The sequence below is a fragment of the Rattus rattus genome, chromosome 3, assembly GCF_011064425.1.
Source record: "Rattus rattus isolate New Zealand chromosome 3, Rrattus_CSIRO_v1, whole genome shotgun sequence".
NCBI lineage: Eukaryota > Metazoa > Chordata > Mammalia > Rodentia > Muridae > Rattus > Rattus rattus.
This window is the reverse complement of record NC_046156.1, coordinates 21,216,104-21,233,895: the sequence shown is the minus strand read 5'-3', so window position 1 is coordinate 21,233,895 and position 17,792 is coordinate 21,216,104. Positions and strand designations below refer to the sequence as shown.

General features: G+C 44.3%; 1 protein-coding gene across 1 annotated transcript in view; it reads right to left on the bottom strand.

Moving 5' to 3' along the window:
* Dapp1 (dual adaptor of phosphotyrosine and 3-phosphoinositides 1) overlaps window positions 1-17,792 on the bottom strand; it is a 47,347-nt gene that overhangs the window by 4,923 nt on the left and 24,632 nt on the right. Inside the window, exons 4-7 of the mRNA XM_032896615.1 lie at window positions 12,020-12,150; window positions 3,381-3,428; window positions 1,762-1,824; window positions 568-653 (exon numbers count right to left, since the gene is read on the bottom strand). Of these exons, the coding sequence (XP_032752506.1) occupies window positions 568-653; window positions 1,762-1,824; window positions 3,381-3,428; window positions 12,020-12,150 (328 nt within the window). The remainder of the gene's footprint in view (window positions 1-567; window positions 654-1,761; window positions 1,825-3,380; window positions 3,429-12,019; window positions 12,151-17,792) is intronic.

Genomic DNA, 17,792 nt, shown 5'->3' with positions numbered 1-17,792 from the left:
AGGGATGTTGAAAAGCAGTCATATGGAAAATCTGCCAAGGTCTGAGTGCCGCCCAGTTAGAGGGAGAATAGCTAACGTCTTTCAGCTTCAATATGGTTGACGAACTTTCCCGCCTGCTTTTTTGAAGACACCGTCTCAGAAGTGTATATACGGATATCCTGATGGATAGTCAGAGCACAGCAAAACACTTCCTCTGTTGCTAGGGTCATACGGAGCCCCAACAATACTGACCAGAGTCAGTGAAATGATAATTAAAAATGAGAGGAGCATCTCAAAGCAGGAAAGTGGCTTCAGACGTGAATGAGTGGCTGAGTGCGTCCTTGTTGCGCAATGCACAGCCTGAACCTAGCCAGCCTGCCTCTTCGTTGAAGCCACTTTAGATGAGGCATTGTGGCCTTAGCTGCTGAAGGCGCTCCCAGCATGCAACGCGGTCGTCATGTGAGGTTAGGTCTCTCAATCCAGACACATTAAGATGGACAGCTTTTCATTCCTTGGCTTAAAAGACTTTTAGAAACACCTTTTTTTTAAAAAGAAGAAGAAGAAGAAGAAAAAAAGAAAACATCTTACCAGAAACAGTTTACTCGATCCTGCGAGTAATCAAATTGGACAGCTGAGCACTCCGTTAGGTCTAGGATCCGAATTGGTTCTGGAGACTGAAAATAAAAATAAAAATAAAACCAACCATGTCGCAGAAATAAACACATGTGCGTGTCCGTCATTCCTCCCTTAACAAGGTTCCCTCTACAAGCAACTGTCAATTTCATTAAGATACTAATGGATGGCGAAGCCTGACATGCACTGGGGGCTGGGAACTAGCCTTTCACTGATTAAGCACTAGGAAGACATTGCTGGGCTACACAGATGGCCTAGTGGTGAGAAGGGTGACCTGCTCGGGACGAGGATCTGTGTTCCATTCCCGGCACCCACACCAGGCAATTCAAAACTGCCGACAACTTTCAAAGGGTTCCATGCTGCTGGCCTGGTACCAATTCTCATGTGTACCCACACAGACACGTATTCATGCGCGTTATTTAAAAATAAATAAATAAATCTCTTTTAAAAAAAAGATGCTGCTTTTGTCAATTTACATCAGACAGATATGGAAAGGAGTCATATTTTCTCCCATCTTTGAGAAACGTCTACTACTGCAGAAATCTTGTACACAAAAATAGGAAATGATTTTAAGTTGGCGTGATAAAATGGACCCGGGCAATGGATAAGCTTTTAATAGAATGGGAAATTGTTTACTAGGCAAGAGTGGCGAGGGGAGAATTCCACTGTTCCAAGCAGAGGGAGACATACACTGCAGGGAGCACTGCACTACGCAGCAGCTTCTGGAGGGAAACCCCATCTAGCAGAGTCAGCATAGATCGGGATCAAGAGCCCAGACCTTGGGCTGGCAGCATGGCTCGGTGGGTAAGGATGTCTGTGGTCAAATCAAGCCTGATTGATGATCAGAGTTTGATTCCCAGGAACTACTATGCAACCCCATAGGTTGTTCTCTGATCTCCAAACGAACTCTGGCCAGTGCGCCCCGCCCCCCTCATAATTAAATACGAGTTGAAAAGAGCTCTGGCCTCTAGACTCTTGTTTCAGAGGATGTCCAGAACCACACAGAACTGATGTCCAAGCAGTGGCCAGGGTGTGGGTGGGGGGTGGTGGTAGGGGTATGGGTGGGGATGGGGAAATGGGGTAGGAGGAGGAGTGGAGATGGGGGTGGGGCGTAGGTGGGGGTGGGGTTGGGGTTGATGTCTTTCTCACCATCTGGTCTTTGAAATATTTCAGTTCGTTCCTTTGCAAAGTGAACCATCTCGTTTTCCAGGTCTGGGAGGGGTCAGAATTTAAGTTTTAATACAAGAATGTAATATCTAAACTTGACAGTTTATTTTCATTTTAAAAGTATATAAAGGATTAGACAAAGTAAGCCTAAAATATTTTGGGGTATTATTTTTGATGAAAGTTTCAAAATAAAACATAAGATGAGTCTATGTTCTAAGATCACAACAGAAAGACAGCTCGTTTATTTAAATGAATGGATGCAGCTGTTGTAAATATTCAACGTGATTTATAACAAGCCATTTGAGTTTCTATTTTATTAACACTATAATAAAAATTGTTACCAGCTTTGAGAACCTTCTATAAGCTATATCCCCACACCAGAAATTTACATAGAATTCATATATACTCTTGAAACTTCATTTATATATAATGTATGTTTATCCTATGCATATAAAGTAATGTTATTTATCATTTATTATTATTGTCATTTCAAAACCAATACAGCTTAGGATCCTTTGATTGTGTGACACTCCGAACCTTATCTGGACTCACAGCGGAAGCTTGCTGCTATTTCCTTCCTGTGTCTTAACAGTGCCCTGATCTCTCTCAGCTGGCAGTGCACCCAGTTAAAAGAGACAACAGAAGATTCCAGAATAAATATTCAACAGGCACAGCTGTTCCTGACAGACATCCTAAGTAAGATGCTAGATGGGGAGAAGTAAGCTTATATGCTTGAGGTCAGCCTGGGCTGTGAGGGAGACCCCATCTGAATACAAAACAAACCAATACACAGGCTACAAAATATGAAGCTCTCCCGTCTTCAGTGAGCATGCAGTGTAGTAAAGACCTGAATAACTGCATGGCTAGGCTAGACTGCAGCAGTCGGGTTCACAGGAGAGAGGGCAGGACTCTGACTCCTAAAATAGACAGGAGCTGACACATTGCACAACCATGGCTGTGCCACGTGAAAATTAAACAGGCCTTTAAAGGCACAATTGCAGGCGGGGAGCCGTCAGGCGCTCTGGATTTGTAAACTGTGTTTACTTCGGTATTTTACAATGAAAATACTTTTAAGTACCAGTGATGTGTTTGGCCTATCTTTCAGTAAACATTTTTAAAAGTTTGACAATTTTGTTACAAAAAAAATAAATAAATAACCCAAACAAACCAACAACAACCCCAGAAATGCTGAAGAGCTTAATTGACCCCTTTGTTCTCGACCTTTCCTCAAAACGTGCTGACTGCACAGTGCTTCCTTTTTAGTGCAAACTTCAGGTTACTTATGCAGGGTTTCCTCAGAGGACAGTCACTTCTCAGGTAACATAAGTGGCTCAAAAATAAGTTTATAATTTTTCTTTAAAAAAAAAAAAAATCAGTCAAGGACTGGAGAGATGGCTCAGCGGTTAAGAGCACTGACTGCTCTTCCAGAGGTTCTGAGTTCAACTCCCAGCAACCACATGGTGGCTCACGACCATCTGTACTGGGATCCAATGCCCTCTTCTGGTGTATCTGAAGACAGCTACAGTGTACTCATAGACATTAAATGAATAAATAGATCTTAAAAAAAAAATCTGTCAAGATTACGCACCGCACTCCCTTACCTTTACCAGACCTCCCTGCTTGGTGAGATAGCCTTCTTTGGTGCCCAGCTGCAAAAGAAATAACCTGGAATGAAGCCCAGAATTGTCTCATGTTTGACCTTGTACTCCGGTCCCATTTTATCTTGCAGTGCAAGGGGGTGGGGGAACCCTTACTCCAGGCAAGCACTGTACACCAAGCCGCAGGCTCGTCCTTCTAATGTGTTCTATGAAGGACATGTCTGTCACTGATCTTTAACCGACCCTCTCTCGTTTTCCCCTAGCTCTTGCAATTCTCCCGGGTGCCGTGGAAGACACGTTGCAGACTGGATCATCTGACCTATTTCGTATCTGAGGGAACTCTCGATGAACTTGATTTGAAAACAATTGACAACAGGTGGTGTTTGTTAGCGTGCCGCGAAAGCCGCTAACAAACTTGTACTGTTGTAGGAATCCTATCGTAGAAGCACTCATGTTGAACGGGTGGTTGCCACCTCTGATTGGCCTGCAGCCTCCATATCCCTCAGTATCAGTCACAGACATGGACTGAAACATTTGATAAGAACACTGAATCCTATTAACCTGGCATATATATTGTTTTTGTGCGATAAGGAATCTAATATGAAGCACACGGAGGGGGGCCGGATGTGGCTAGTTTATGTAAATACTGTGCCATTTTATTTAAGGGCCTTGGACATCTAAGGACATTGCCAACCATGTGGGGTCTTAGAAATGCTGACTGATACTGAGGGATTGCTACATCTGGGACCGTATGTTCAGAAAAGTACCAGGGTTTCTTTATTTTAGGGCTCTGTTTTTAACGTTTAAAAAGGGAGCCAAGAAGCAGAAATAGCCATATTTGGTTGTATTCCATAGTCTTCCTTCTACATGGTCCTCTCCACTGCAAAGTCATCCCATGGAGAGGATACTCAGAAGTACAAATGTATCTATACTTCATCTATTCAAGGTAGGGATTTGCAATGCAGACGAGTCATTGGTTTTAATCTATGTTTCATTAATTTAACTGTTTCTTTAGTTCAGAGGTAACAACAATGAATTATGGGAATGGTGTGGACTCTACATAGGCCAGGGGCCCTAAGATCAAAACATTCACAATCCCATAATCTGCACAAACTGAACTCCTGGGACATTATTTTGTTCTAATGTGACCTCATGGGATACCTTTCGTTATAGAGGAAAAAACAAGTAAGACCTGGGAAATGACTATGTTGACATCAGAGTTCTTTCTACGGGAGTTTCTAGAGTGTTCTTTCCTGCGGTGAATTCTTCCTACCAAATACAAAGAGGAACCATGAAGTTCCAAGAACAGAGATGAGAAATCTCTCAGAACCACTTGTGGAATTCTGATGGCCGTACAGCCAAGGTGAACTTCCCGTGTGTGCATTTTAACAGTGCCAATCAACTCTGTGGAGTGTGACATCACACAATCACTGTGATTTCTTTGGATGTTAAAGAAATTAAATTTAGGGGCTGGAGACATGGCTCAGCGGTTCAAAGCACTTGTAGCTCCTCCAGATGACCCAGGTTCAATTCCTAGCGCCTAGATGGCTACTCACAACCCCTTCTAACTCCAGTTCAAAGTGAGTCAGTGCCCTCTTTGGCTTCTCAGGACACTGGGCATAACTGTATTGCATAGGTATACATTAAGGCAACACACACACAACATATACTCAACATCGAAAAAAAGTAAAAAGAGAAATTAAACTGTTAAATATTAAGAAACATTTTAGAAATTATCATTTTGGTTTGTTACAGGTAAGCATCTATAAAGATAAAATAATTAAGGCTAGGGCTGGAGAGATGGCTCAGTGGTTAAGAACACTGACTGCTCTTCCAGAGGTCCTGAGTTCAATTCCCAGCAACCACGTGGTGGCTCACAACTGTCTGTAATGGGGATCCTATGCCCTCTTCTGGTGTGTCTGAAGAGAGCTACAGTGTACTCATATACATGAAATAAATAAATACATCTTTTTTTTTTTAAAAAAAAAGGTCAAATGTTTTTGTAAAGGGGCCTGATAGAATTAGCCACTATACTCAAGCTAAGAGATAATGCTACGGGTTCACTATTACCTTTAACTAATGCACTAAAATTCTAGTATTTTCTGTGGTTTTGATGAGTGAAATTCTGAAGATGTATGACATGAGAATACACAGAGTCTCCAGATATAAGAACGGAAATAATTGTAGGGCAGGCTTATCCTTAAACGCATGCTCAGTAGCAGGAACAACGTTTGGAACAGCTCCGGGTCAGGACCAACTTAAATGTTCAACAATAAAGGATTAACGCCTCCCTCAACGTTTTCCACAAACATCCAAAGTCCTCAGGTGGAATGAGTGCATGCTAGCATTCTGTCTAAGCTCCACCCCCACAGTTACCTGGCAACAGCCAGATATGCTACACCCTTAAGGTTACCTGGCAACAGCCAAGTATGCCTGACAGTATAAAAGGGACTGCTTGCCCCCTCCTCACTCTCTTGCTTCTGCTTCCTCTTGCTCTTTCTTGTCCCTTTGTCCCTTCTCTCCCACTTACCTCTCCCTCTTCTCCAGCTGCTCATGGCCGGCCTCTACTCTTCTATTTCTCTACTCTCTTTCTCTGCCCTACTTCCCTCTTGACTCCCGTCCCCCTGCCCTGAATAAACTCTATTCTGTACTATACTGTCTGTGTGGCTGGTCCCTCAGAGGGAAACGATGTCTCAATATGGGCCCGCTGAGGCACCCCCTTTCCTCAGACCTTCATAGAACATAATTTCCCTTACTTTATCCGTTTATTAACATAACATTGGTGCCGAAACCCAGGACATATGTATCCTCTCTTTATCTTTTTATAAATGCACCAGTGTGGACATTGGTGGACCTTGGCACAGAGTGGTGGAGCCCAGAGAACAAGGAGAACCCATGCGGATGGGTGACATTAGCTGTGGGAGCAGCAGGTTGGTGTAGATGGTAAAGCCAGGGGTGGGGCTGGGGTGGGATGGGGTGAGGACTTCTCCCCAAGCAGCAGGGGTGGCAACTAGTGTAAAGTAGATGTCTGCAGAGAGAGCGGGTGGCAGGAAGTCCCGTAGGGGGATGGGCAGCTGAGCAGCAGATGGACATTGCTTCCAGTCCATTGATCACCACATTCTGGATAATGGGAGCCATGTTCCTCCCGGTGGGAGAAGGTGTCGCAACCATGAAAATCTAGAACGAGCCTTGTGGTTCTGATAAGGATTTCAGTTGTTGCTGTGTATCCATGGAGGGAAGAATTGATAGATAAATGGACATCTGGATAGACACATATAAAATCATAGGTACACATACAGACACATATATCTTTTCCTTAACCCCGAGTAGGCTACAGACTGACATTTCAATCAAAACAGGTATATATGGGGTTCAGATATCAAGTTGTGAAGTGACACTCTATAGATGAAGAAGGGTAAGGCGTTTCTTCGGAAAAGTAGCTGACTTTAGATGCGACACAAGGAAAGCACCGGCCAAGTCTGGAGCACTTTGTTATATCAGAAAGTAAAATTATCAAAGCGTCAAGAGGCCGTAGACACAGAAGCCACCCCGAAAGGTTTCTCACTCACCAAATTGCAGACAATTCCGAAAGATCAAAATAAATCGTGAGCGGATCTTAACCCATGTACACAAAACCCTGGGTAACCGGGTTTCCCCTTACAGCAGCCCAACAGCCAATGAGCATAAAAGGAGCAAGAACGTCCGCAGTTACGTCATCACTCACGATAACCAGAGCGGGGTTAAGACAGCTAATAAACACCAACTGATGGCAAAATTTCAGTAAGGAGCAGAGTATGCATATTTATAATTCTAGGTAGGTTACTAAAGATTCCTGAAAGCTTTGTTAATAACAGCAATAATGACAAAAAGAATGAAGTGAAGAACGCTGTCGACGCCTCTCACTTGATCCAACCTTCCTCATAGGGGAAACTGCAAACTTGGTGGGTCCGAGGAGGCAGTGAGGGGCGTGAAAGTCCCTCCTGGTGTTGCTACGAAACCACGCACTCTAACCTAATCACGGCTCCACGAGACAAGCCAGCGTGAGGAAGAGCTTATAAAAGAATCGAGCTTTAATTTTCAAAACTGAAAGAGAGGGGAACTCAAGAAAGAAGGAACTCAAGAGAGGGGAGTTCGGACAGGAAGGACAATAGACAGGACACGTAAGACCGAGGACAGGATCTTTGTGCTCTAAAGGGCTGTATGGGTGAAGCGAAGCTCACCGAGGTCTGCTGATACCATGGTGGCATAGCAGCTTCCTAATTGGGATGGTGGTGTGTGTCACGTAAGCAAGTGTCTTTGTAGGGATGCACACAGCCGTGTTTAAAGTGAGCAGGCATTCTATAAGCAATTAACTCTTAAATGACTATGGGAAACAAAGCTTTTTACTCTTGCAGTTATTCTGTCAGTTCAAAATTATTTTAAATCTTAAAATGTGATTAAAAAAAAAAACCAACCAATCAGAACGACTGTTTTAAGTAAACCGATATACTCAGTAGTTGAATATTAAGGAATTTACCTAATGGCGTTTTAGGAAGCCATGCAATGTATGGATGATGTTCACAAGATATAGTTAAATGTGTGTGTGTAATATATATACATATATATATATAAAACATATATATGTTATAGCTGTAATGTTTGTAACATCTTGAAGGTGACCAGCTCACATCCTAAGAGGTCTCCTTGCCTCTAACTTAGCAGCACTTAAGTCCACGGAACACTTAGTACTTAGGGGGTCTCTTTTAAATGTGAAGATTTAAATTACGTGACCAAGACTCTCAGATTTTCTCAGCATCCAGAACAAAGACTGCCTTGTGCAGGGGAGAACTTTCTGGGCTTGTGAAGGACAGCGCAGGCGTTGGGGCCATGATTACTGCAGGACACTTAGCTCGACTCAGCCCTCCTTCTGCTGGGAAGCAGCGTAGGCTAGCTCTCTTGGGCGCTTTGTGCCTCTGGCAATGCTGACCTTTTTGGTCCTTGAAACTCTCCTGTGGAACGTCTGCCTCAGGGATCTTGTGTTACCTTCTCTCTACTCTGCCTTCTTAATCCTTGATGTGAACTGTTTCTTTATTTAAAAAAAAAAAAAATAGGGCTGGAGAGATGGCTCAGCGGGTAAGGGCACTGGCTGCTCTTCCAGAAGTTCCGAGTTCAGTTCCCCAACAACCATATGGTGGCTCACAACCATCTGTAATGAGATATGATGCCCTCTTCTAGTGTGTCTGAAAACAGCTACAGTGTACTCGTGTAAATATAATAATAAATGAACTTTTAAAAATAATTTGTTAACAATTTCATATATGCAGACAACACATTTTCTCCTTCCTCTAGATGACATTTCTGCTCCAATGTTTCTTACTCAGGGAAGTCGCCCTGTCCTCCCTCCCCGTAAGCTGTTCGGTGTTATATTATGCTGACTGTTGTCTGTGACCTGCTCTATACTGGGAACTCAATGTGTGGGTCTTTGCCTAGTTTACTGCAACACTTAAAGCTGGTGAGCACTTGAAACCGTTCATTTAACAAATGAATTAATCAAGTTTAATCTTACCTCAGGAACCTAATGATTTGGCATTTACAATATATGAACAACAATTTCCTTAAATCAGGTTGACAAAGGATCTGAGGTAATTTTATGTAAGCACCTGCATTTGGGGGAAATGGGACTACTTTCATTTTTTACTTCAAGCAAGTTCTTCTTCTATAAGTATGATGTAATATTTTTCCCTCACAGGCAGGAACTCATTTCTCAAAAGAGAAAAGAGAAGTATCAATACCTCGGAGCTCAAAGCTGGGAGACAGAGGTGCCCGCATTGGGTGAGCGGGGGACAAGAATGCCAACCATGTTGAGAGGACTCTGTTCTCTCAACCAGGTCAGTCCAGGATTCCGTAAGCAAAGTATGCTGAGATGTGGTTCTGGACCTATTAAAAAGCCTTTACTGTTTTGGTTGGTATCATTACATAATAAAATTCATAGGCTTCTTGTTATGTAATGTGCATTCCTTGTTGACCAAGCAGTAACCACTGTTTAAAAATTCCCTCCCGTGTTACAGTGTCCACATACTGAATCAGGTGAACTTTGTCATACATGGAGGAAGCAAACAAGTAGTTATGACTTCTTCCAGGATTTGGTCTAAAGAGTCTTAGTCCTAGCTGAGACCAAAGCTACAAATTAAGTATTGGGCTGACTCTTACTACTGACAAAAGACAAACGTAGGATGAACATAGCAGAGAGTAGTTTCGCTGATCATGAATCTCTAGAAGTCTAGCAGAGGCTGAGAGGGGAGGCGACCGTGACTCTCACCACTAACCAAGAAACTGCCTGCCACCAATACCTGCTGGCAGAAGAAAAATTAATTCTCTTTATTGGAGTCTTACTTGCTATATTGAACACGGTTCAGGCTAGACCTAATGCCCGGAAGTAGTTGTCTACAATGCAAATCAAACTCACTGGTGTTTTCATAGACTTTTTGTCTTATAGGAGGCATTTTCCTTTTTTGTCTTATTGGTCTTTTGCTTGTATGTTTTGGTTTTGATTTCTGTGTCATTGTGGTACATTTCTTGGTTTTTGTTTGTTTTTCTTTTTTTTTTTTTAAAGAGAGAGAACGGGGATAGATTGGGTGGGTAGGGAGATAGGAGCTGGGAGGAGTTAGGGAGGGGGAAAGTGTGATCGAATACATTGTATAATTTTTTTCTCAAAAAAAAAGAGAGAATTTGAAGATAAACATTTGATTCACGAGGTGGTTGTGTGGTGGGCAGACAGCTAAGAACGGGGAAAGAGGAAGCTACGAAGGGAACTGGCTGGCTAGAAAACAAGGACCAAGCAGAGGTGGGTCTTGATCTGACCTCTGGTCTCATCTGTCTCTGGAAAAGTATCAATCACTTTGCTTTCCTAGATTTCCCTAGTTCTAAAACCTGATGCTTCCTTTTGTCAAGTCTTTCACCAGCAGCCCCCCGCCCCCCAATCTCTTTAAACCAATTTTCAGGATTTTTATTTTTGAGGAGTTGTAGTAAAATGGTAAAAAAATAAAACAAGCCATACCATTGACTAGTCAAGCTACAAAAACAGACAAGCAATGATTCCTGTATATATGTTGTATGTGTGTGCTCACGTGTGTGCATGTACATGCTACAATATGTATATGGAGCATATGTATATACCCTATAAACTTGAGGATCCTTATCCTCCACTTTGTTTGAGACATACACCAGCTTGAGCCGGACTCTCCTGTCTGCCTGCCATCTCCTCACAAGGAATAAAGAAATGTGTGCTACTGAGTCCTGGCTTTTACATAGGCTGTGGGATCTCAACTCTGGTCCTTAGGTTGCATGGATCATGCTTAACTCACTGAGACCTAACCCCAAACCCTTCTTCCTCTTTTGGTGGCACAGCATCTTGCTACACAGCCCTGGTTAGCCTCAACTTTAACCTCCCAAGTGTTGGGATTTCCAGACTGCACCATCACATCCAGTGTTTGAGAAAGCCTTCTTTGGCATAGAATAGAAAACAAATCATTTTAGGGATAGGAAGGCCCCATCTGTTTTAATATACTTGGTAGCTGAATAACTGTAAGTGGCTGTTTTTTAGTTTAAAATGGCTTCTTGGTGTTTTATTTGAGCATTGCCATTTTTATCATCCGCCAAAATTGAGATTTCTCCTACTAGAAGTGTTCGGCACGCCAGGAGGGGACAGCAAGTGGAAGAACCAAGGATGGGAAAGGAGGAACCTGCAGAGTGTGACTCACAGAATACGTCGGGATGAACTCTGAAATGAACAATGCTCATCCCTTAATACTCAGACTAAAGGGGGGGTGGGGTCATGTTGGCAAGAAGTAAGAATACTTTCTCCCCGTGGGTGTCAGTCACTACAGAACGAAAGCTAGAAAAACAGCACCCCGAGTTTTCTGGTGAGGCTGGAGAAGGCTTTTCTCTCATGGACAGTTGAAATGCAAAGGAAATTGTTTATGTTTTAAGCAGCTTGTCAACGAACGACTGCTTAGGCAGCAGCTAGGGAAACTCATCTCTCACCTAGTCTACCATGAACCTGTTTAAAGAGAGAAATTTCAGTGATAGTTTCTAAATTTCAGTGACTTTTCTAAATTTTTTAAATTCTACCATTAAGGTCTCTGTGTCTGTCTCTCTGTGTCTGTCTCTCTGTCTCTCTTTCTCTCTCTCTCTCTCTCTCTCTCTCTCTCGTGTGTGTGTGTGTGTGTGTGTGTGTGTGTGTGTGTGTGCGCGCGCGCGCACATATATGTTCTACTGGTGATGAAACAGGATCTCACAAAGCCAGGCAAGCTCTGTAACCCTGAGCTGCACTCATTCAAAGCGTCTGTGGGATTTTTCCTTGGACCGGATGGATTGATTTATAGCCTTCAAACATTATACCAAATTCCAAGTTTTATATCCACTCTAGATTATACTGTTTTATTGTTGGCTTGCTTGCTTTTAAAGACAGGATGCTGACACAGAGCTCTCTTTTCAGCCCAAGGTTGAACTCATAGCCACTCTCAAGTCTCAGGCTCCCAAGTGCTGGGATTATGAGTGCATGCCTCTAAGTTGGCCCCAAACTAGAACTTTTACGTGAGCCAATGGACTTCGGGTCTTGCTGCATTCAATGGCATTCAGCGAAAAAGATGGTGGGCACTTACAGAAGGTGCAGTGGGCACAAGGTCATTCTCTGTTCTTCCCGTCTGCATCGCCGTGTGGACCCGGACTGATTCATAAATGGAAGGTTCCTCCACTTGCCTTGGATAGGGATGCTTCAGAACAATCAGAGTCCCTGAGTGAAAACAGAAATAGACATACAAACATACACACATATATATAATCCAATGTGATGCCTGAGGGAAGATACAAATGGTACCCAAGGTGATGGGCTGGCTTGCAAAGTCTATTTACTAGGTGTGTGTGTGTGTGTGTGTGTGTGTGTGTGTGAGAGAGAGAGAGAGAGAGAGAGAGAGAGAGAGAGAGAGAGAGAGAGAGGAGACAGATGTTGAGTTCAGAGGGCAACTTTGGGGGTCAGTCCTTTCCTTCTACCAGGACTCCAGGGATCAAACCCAGGTCATCCGGCTTGTGAAACAAGTGCTCTTCCAGCCTGACCCTTCTTACCACTGCCTCCATTGTTATACACACGTGCTTACTCCTCTCCTCAGCATTCCGAGAGGACCAACTTCACGCAAGCCACAGGGCTTAGATGCAGAGATTTACAGCATGAATTAGAGGAGCAATCGATACAGTAGCTTAAATGAGCAAGGTGATGAGACCCATAGAGTGATGAGGACAATGGGGTCCGTTCAGAACAGGTGATCCAGGAAGCTGGCCGGTTGAGCTGGACCTTAGGCAATCAGTAGAAAGCTTGCAAGCGGACCCTCATAAAACCGTGAGAATGAAGCTGAGAACACAGGTACAGGAGGGTCTCTGCTGCTGTCCTTACCACTTAGCAGCTTTGGAACAAACATAGCAGATCAGTGGGCTCACAACCCTGGCCTCCCAGCCCTCTCCCCACTCTCCCCACGCTCGCTCTCCTAGCACCCCAAAGAAGCCTCTGACTGACTTGGGTGAGCATGGCAGGAACCAATGGAAGTTCATGTGCAACTGAAGAGGAGGCCAGGCAGAAAGGGGGTTCAGACCAGATAAGTAGGCCCTGGGAACATCGTTCAGAGGCTCAGAGAACCTCTGAGTCTGCACTCTGATATTCCCCACTCTGTAAACTTCCCCCACTGATCAGTCAACCAGAAACTAGAAACTTTGACTGGAAGAAAGCTGAACTCTGTCTTTCCTCTGTGGGGATGGCTTATTGCTAATCTTCTTGGGGGAGGGGGAGCTGCTAAAGACCACACTCAGAGTCTTGGATGTGCTAGCCCAGAGCTCTACTACTGAGCACTACCTCCAACCTGCTTCTTGCTTTTAATTTTATTTAATTTTTATTTATTTATTTACTTACTTATTTATTTATTTTATTTATATGAATACATTGTAACTGTCCTCAGACACACCAGAAGAGGGCATCAGATTCCATTCCAGATGGTTGTGAGCCACCATGTGGTTGCTGGGGACTGAACTCAGGACCTCTGGAAGAGCAGTCAGTGCGCTTAACCACTGAGCCATCTCTCCAGCCCTTGCTTTTTATTTTAAGAGGCCTTTTCTATAACAGCTCTACTCAGGACTGCACTAGACACGAAGAAAATAAACCATTCATCGGGTAATCTAACCAGTATTTGTTCAGTTCTATGCTAGGAACTTTCGTGTTGGCCATGGGGGCCACCACAGCAGACACATGCTCCTGTTCTTTTTAAGCACATATTCAAGATTCACGGAGCAGAAGCCCTGGGACAATACATTTCAGATGTAAGATGTGTTATGAACAAATAAAGAAGAATACAAGACGGAAGGTGGGGAGGATGGTGACATGGGCAGCCATCTTTGGAAAGATGAGTTGACAGACTATAGAAAAACAGGCACCAAATTGGGGCAAAAGAGGGGCCAGCAGTGGCAGAAAAATGCCTCCTCGATGGTGCAAAAGCTCTGAATGTTAGTGACAACTACCCTCTAAGACATCATGCAGTGTTTATGCACACATGGATAACTGCCAAATCAGATACCCTGGCCCAGATAATGGGCTGCTGTAAAGTAGGGAAGAAGAAGGTTTGTTTAGAAAACACGAAAGAAGTTATCTCTGATTCTGCCTCGGGGAAGAAGAGGATCCAGGCCCTCCCTGTAACCCTCCATTCACATCAGTGGCACTGGACTCACAGTGACAAATGGCGTGACAGTTATCGGAAGGCACAGCCTGCTCTCGCACGCTGCCTGTGCTCTCTTTTATCACTGTGACCCGAGAATCCATCAGTCAAGTGTAGAGCGGGAGTCAGAGTGAAAGCAGAGGTATGTAAATCAAGAGTAGCCGTTGAGCGGGCTCGGGGGGCCGTGTGAGCACGCCTTGTCTCTGCAGAAGCTGGGCGAGATCAGGTTTAGTATCACCTCTAGATGTGTCCTACCCCCACTGACAGACAGTCGCTCTGGCATTGTGGAAAGATCCCTGGACCCACCGGCGAAGACCAGGCTGGGTCGCCTCTCTCCTGCCCCTCTGCACAAGCTGACGGAGTAGAGCCCTTCGGTGTATTGTTTCTCCCCCTAACTAGTGCAAACAGCAAAACTTCCTTCACAAGACCGAGCTGTGCACCAGATAAAGGCTGTTTGTAGAAAGATTACAAAACAGTAGATAGTATTCTTTGATAAAGAACATTTCAAAGTCCTCAAATGAAAACCCAATGACCGACTTTTTGAGAACTTGAATTTTTTTTTTAAAAAAAAGATTATGTGTGCACGCTGGTGTCTGCTGAGGCCAGAGAGTGTGTCAGACTCCCTGAAGTGGGAGGGGCATGTAGTTGAGCTGTTTGAAGTGGGTGATTGGAAGGAAACTCTGGCCTGCAGTAAGGAGGGCAAGCACTTTTAACTGCTGGGCCATCTCTCCAGCCCCACACTTCAAATCTTCACAGTACACACCCCCTCCCCATGCTGTGTGTGTGTGTGTGTGTGTGTGTGTGTGTGTGTGTGTGTGTGTGTGTGTGTGTGTGTGTGTCCCCATTAATTGGATTCACCTCACTCATTTCCTCCTCTGGAAAGAAGGCTCAACAATGCTATTTCCTGGCTTCACAAGCATTGCTAGAGGTCCATGTTTGAGAGGAGTGGAGACAGGCCGAGGCAGATGACTTGTCCATCACCGACAGCCTCCGCCTTGCTGTAACTATTGGACTTGTTCCCTTCCCTCTCTAGTTCAGCCTGCAGCATATCCTGAACGAACATACTAACTCGTTCCCTCTTCTCCACGTAATCCGGTGTTTTAAGCTTAGCCAGCGAGAGAAGCACTGCCTCATAACCTCCAGCCAAAGCCTAAGGCCGTGCCTTCGCTTTGCAGGAGAGGAAGTCTGGGTTGGTTAATTTAGACAACAGAACCAAAGGGCTTTGTTGGAAGAGTCAGATAAAAGGCAAAGGGGACATGGGGTGGGGGCGGGGAGTGGAGAAGTTGGGGGTGGGTGTGGCCGGGTTCAGAGGAGGAAGGAGATCAGAAACCTTGCCCTGGCCTCTTGGTTCCACGTTTCACTTCAGTTTCTGAGCTTCATGAAGGCTGCTTCCTGCCAATGACAGGAGCCTCAGACATGCTCAGCGCTGGGACATTTTTCAGATGGTCAGAGTTGGACCAAAACAAGCACTCTAATTTGACAAACCGATTGATAACATAGGATTTATGTGACAGACAGCATCTGTAACTCCATCCACAATGCCAGGATTGTGTTAAGATGAAACTCAGACAAAGGGCAGGAACCGTTGCAGGCCTCAGGTGTTGTGTTGGTATAGCAAACAGAATGTAGTTTGCCGCACACATGGCTACTAATGGGAACCTTTTATCTTTATCTTTATCTTATGCACTAAAGTTAGCTTGGGAGGTCTCCCAGATGGACCATAAAGTGTTTTTGATCAAGAATGGGTTTTGAAGGGCCTGGGCCAATGACTCGGCAGTTACAAGCATTTGCTGCTCTTCAGGAGGATCTGGGTTTGGTTTCCAGCATTCACTTGGTGACTCATAACCATCTGTAACTCCAGTTCTAGGGGATCGGATGCCCTCTCCTGACGTCTGTAGGCACCAGGCATACATACAGGCAAAAACACTGATATACATAAAAATAAATCTTTCTTTTTTAAAGAGTGGCATTTAATTCACCTCTCTATTTTATCTATTTTAGCAGGCTAACAGTATCCAGTATCTGGTGGTTTGTTAGGTAAGTGAGAAAATATTCATCCATGTTTTATTTATACTGCCCTGCGGTTCAGAATTTGGTTTTACAATTGTCACTGTGTGGCCCCTGCCATTGGGAGGTAGCTTTCTAGGGGTTGGGGTCCTGTAGGAATAATCCAGTTCTTTTTCTTGTCCTGTAGTGCTTGCCTGACATACTTTAACCAACATTCATGTAAAACATGTCCATGTAGCCCATGGCTAGCCTCCCAGAGTCAAACACACTAAGGAAAGAGAAGAGCAGAAAATTCTGTTCAAATGTCAAGCGAAGCTAGGCCACTTATTTTGGAGTGGCCCCCAGATTCTACCACACAGATGAGAACTTAAAATATGAGACCTCATGGACACCGATGGACACATCTGTCACTAAATATTTCATGGTATACCAAAGAGCTTACAGCTCCTGCCTTGAATCTGATAGAATCAGTTACCACCACAGGGCTTAGTAAATGAGTCAGACTGGTGAACTTCTGCTGAGAATCATTCTAAGTGTCTTTCAGATCTGAAGTCGTTCTCCCTTCACAATGAGGCACGAAAGTGTGAACTGTGACCGCAAGCTTTTAGATTTTAGATGACGACGAAACCCGAGCCTCAAAAAAAAAAAAAAAAAAAAAAAGCTCAAGGAGGTAACAGCGTGCCTGAGGAGGGCACAGGGTTGGCAACTGGCAGACGCTAGAGTGGAATGGAGACCTCGTGGGTCTGCTCATCACCCCACAGTTATTCTCAGCCTCGGCCTCTGGACCATGGGAATCCCTGGTGCATGCAAATGGCTCTCCCTCCGCTCGTTCGCGCATGCGTAAATCAAGGTTTGAAGGATTAACGCGGAGTCAGCCTTGGGATTGGGGATGTGCAAATTTGCTTCTTTTCTCATCTGGCCTGTTTTATTCGTTTGTAAAAGGGAATTAAATGGTCCCAACATGCCCTCCATTTCTACCTGCCTGGAAAGCAACTCAAACACCGAAAAGGGAGGAGAATCCCCAGGAAGAAAGCTCCGTAATCAAAGCCCGTCCTGTAACTATGGCTTCCTCTGAAGGACTTAGTACCCAGCTCCCTTTCCTATTCCCATTCCCCTCTCCGGAGCTTTCTCCCTCAGGTAATTTTTCCTTCTTTATTTACACAAGTCATTTGATTTCCTCTCTCAGGAGCTATGCAGGCAGGCCTACTATTTTAGGATGCTTTCTGGGTAGCTTTCAAACAATGTTTTAAGATCTTTTCTCTAGTATATGGTCTTGAATGGGGCCAGTGAGGTGGCACTGATGGGTATAGGAGGTTGTTGCCAAACCTGATGACCTGAGTTTCAAACCTGGGCCCCGCGTTATGGAAAGACAGAACCGACTCCAGAAAGTTTTTCCTTGACTTTCCTACGGGCATTGAGGCACGCATCGATACATAAATAAATAAACAAAGGAGTGTAGTAAAAATATCTAAACGTCCCTCAAATGCCATTCTACCTAAATACCACAAGAATACCCGATGGCAGAAGTTGACACGGATCCTCTTTCTTTATAACAAGAGGTCTACATCACACAGCAAGCATGGAACATACCTGTTTCTTATGAAGCGTCCCTTGGGGGAGGGTGTGGCAGTAACATCACCCCTTCTCTTCTATTTCCTCATCTGAAAATGAGGTC